The sequence below is a fragment of the Manduca sexta genome, chromosome 1, assembly GCF_014839805.1.
Source record: "Manduca sexta isolate Smith_Timp_Sample1 chromosome 1, JHU_Msex_v1.0, whole genome shotgun sequence".
Classification (NCBI taxonomy): domain Eukaryota; kingdom Metazoa; phylum Arthropoda; class Insecta; order Lepidoptera; family Sphingidae; genus Manduca; species Manduca sexta.
In genome coordinates this window covers 5,606,325-5,609,000 of record NC_051115.1, presented here as the reverse complement: position 1 = coordinate 5,609,000, position 2,676 = coordinate 5,606,325, and the positions used below count along the sequence as shown (strand labels likewise).

The 2,676-nt window shown below is 43.0% G+C and overlaps 1 protein-coding gene across 1 annotated transcript in view; it reads left to right on the top strand.

Annotated features, from left to right (window-relative positions):
• The window catches only part of LOC115454456, a 10,154-nt gene extending 7,761 nt beyond the window's left edge, over positions 1-2,393 (top strand). The window contains exon 3 of the mRNA XM_037445827.1: positions 1,155-2,393. Coding sequence (XP_037301724.1) covers positions 1,155-1,909 — 755 coding nt within the window. The 3' untranslated portion in view covers positions 1,910-2,393. The remainder of the gene's footprint in view (positions 1-1,154) is intronic.
• Positions 2,394-2,676: the final 283 nt, after the last annotated feature.

The window sequence follows — 2,676 nt, the reverse complement described above, 5'->3', positions numbered from 1 at the left end:
CTCTTTCTTTCGCGCGTCGCAATGCGTGGCGACGTCACACGCAAGTATTTCGTTCCTTTTCTGTTGTTTAAAACTCCTTCTACCTAATGGCTTATAACTTGTAGATGTTTTATTTCAGTGATTTCTTCTGTTTTAGAATTTATACGACGTACATATTTTATTAAAGATACAAATAAATATAAGTCAAATATCGTATTAATTGCGCAAGGAAAAACCATTTCATTGAGAACCACTTAGTACTGACAATACACTTTTTTCTTTTTAAGAAACACCAAAAAGGTTAGAACATATACAAATTCCTTACTGGTGGTAGGTCTTATATGTGAGAGTCTGCCTGGGTAGGTACCACCACAATGTCTGCCGCCAAGCAGCAGTGTGTAGTCACTGTTGTGTTTTGGTTTTACAAGTATAGAAGCCCGTGTAACTACTGGACATAGTACCACTCAACAGCTCATGTCTCAAGATGGCGAGCGCAATGGAATACCGAACACATTTTAATTCAAAGTGTTGGTGTTTCTACTGTTTATAGGTATCGCTTACTATCAGAACGGCAAGCTCGTCTCGTCATTTAAAGTAATAAAAAATATCACAGGACATCAGTTGATTTGTTTTTGAATAAGGGGTCGTTCAAGTATTACTTAACGCAATTTGGAGCGGGGATCTTGTAAAACGTTACGATGCGTTACAGGCGCGGGAGGGGGGGTTCGTACAACGCGTTATGTAACATTGGATTTTTTATTTAAAAAAACCAATAAAAAATAACAAAGGTATTTTAGCGATTTTCTAGTACTTTGCGAAAAAAAAACCTAATTTTAGGTTTACATAACTTTTTGACGGGGTGCGGGGGCGTACAGGAAAATGTTACGGCGCGTACATGGGGTGTCAAAAATCGTAATACTTAAACAGCCCCTAATGGCTGCCATACGGTCCATCGGAAAGGTCCACCGGTGCAGGTATGCCTGCGCCGGTAGACCGAAATGTGTGTGGGAATAGACCTGTGCAGATTTTTGAGCCTGTGCAGGCGACTGGCGGACTGAGGATCGGAAATCAATTCTTTCAATTGATACCTGCGCAGGCATACCTGCACAGATGACCTCTCCGGTAGACCGTAACGTATATGGCTTACATAAGCCTTTACTGTATTTTGTCCGCAGGTGTGAAGGGAGAGAAGCGAAGATGCACACTTTCGTCAAACTCCGCTCCAAAGCAGTCAAAACGTCCTACCATTAATAATGCCCACACCTCCGCACAATCAATCACCGAACCTCAATGTGGGACGATAGTGAATCCATCACCACACGTCGTTGGACCTATGGTGAACTTCTTCATTCCCATCGGAGATTTCGTGTGTAACCTTCAAGTACCAACGCAACTGCTGGACTTAGCCAATGAGTACACAAAACCTGGCAGTGCCTGTAACACTGCAAAGAAAGAAGGTCCAAATATTGCCTTAAAGCAGCAAACAAAAATTGATGAGTACGTAGGCAAAACGGTAAAAATGAACGAATCGAATATGATGTCCAGTGATCCAGATCACGAAGGCACGAGGTGGACGCTGAGACATCCGCGTCCAGGCCCGGGGCTCGTGGAACTCTGCGATAACAGTAAAGTGTACGTGAATGGCGACCAGCTCCGAAGGTATACGGCGGCAGCAGCAACAAGCAGGAACCTCGTTCGTACACTTCTCTCTCTCGTTTTCACCGAGGAAGCTCTGTCTATCTGTACTTTGACAAGAAAGAAGAGTCAATTAGATATGGAAGCGATCTATGCTATGTTTAAGTATGTGGGTAATGTCGGAAGTCAGAGGAAGTGGGGTGACGTCGATATTCAATACTTGAACGAATGCGTACGCCAGAAACTGCAGGAAATAAGGCGGCGTACGACCACGAAAAGCTACACACAGGGATAATGGGAGTGCTTGCAGGTGAAGGACCCTCATCAATTGGTAACCCGATATTCTTAAGCCTGAAGTGCCATTTAGTGGTCACCTGGCAGGGTTTCTCAATTGAGATACGCGTAAAGTCCCCCCTGGTGGGAGGGAATGTGCCCAAGAGATTCTAAAAAAGTTGCCAAGTGTAAAGCAACCAAAGTCCTAAGTCTGACTTGACTTGCTTGATCGATTATTCCCGTACGTCGAAACTTAAATGAATTAACAATGGGTTTTTATATTTAATCTGACAGTGATAAAACTAATAATTGTTTGTGTGTTCTCATGAGAGTGGCGAGGTTCTGCTATTTGATATGTAACTAGTTAATGGGTATATGATATAATTACTTAATGGGTTCGCAGTTATCTGACAACTTTTACAGGGGTTCGTGAAGCCTAAAGATTGAGGAACCCTCACCTACCGCATTAGCAGTAGAATATTATATAAATAATAATATCAGCCCTGTATTATATACTGTCCCACTGCTGCACGGGCCTCCTCTACTACTGAGAGGGATTAGGCCTTAGTCCACCACGCTGGAGTGCGGGTAGACTTCACACACCCTCGAAATTCCTATAGAGAACTTCTCAGGTATGCAGGTTGCCTCACAACGTTTTCCTTCACCGTTAAAGCGAACGATAAATTCACAAAGAATACATACATATTTTTTTAGAAAAATCAGAGGTGTGTGCCCTTGGGATTTGAATCTGCGGACATTCGTCTCGGTAGTCCGTTCCACACCCAACTA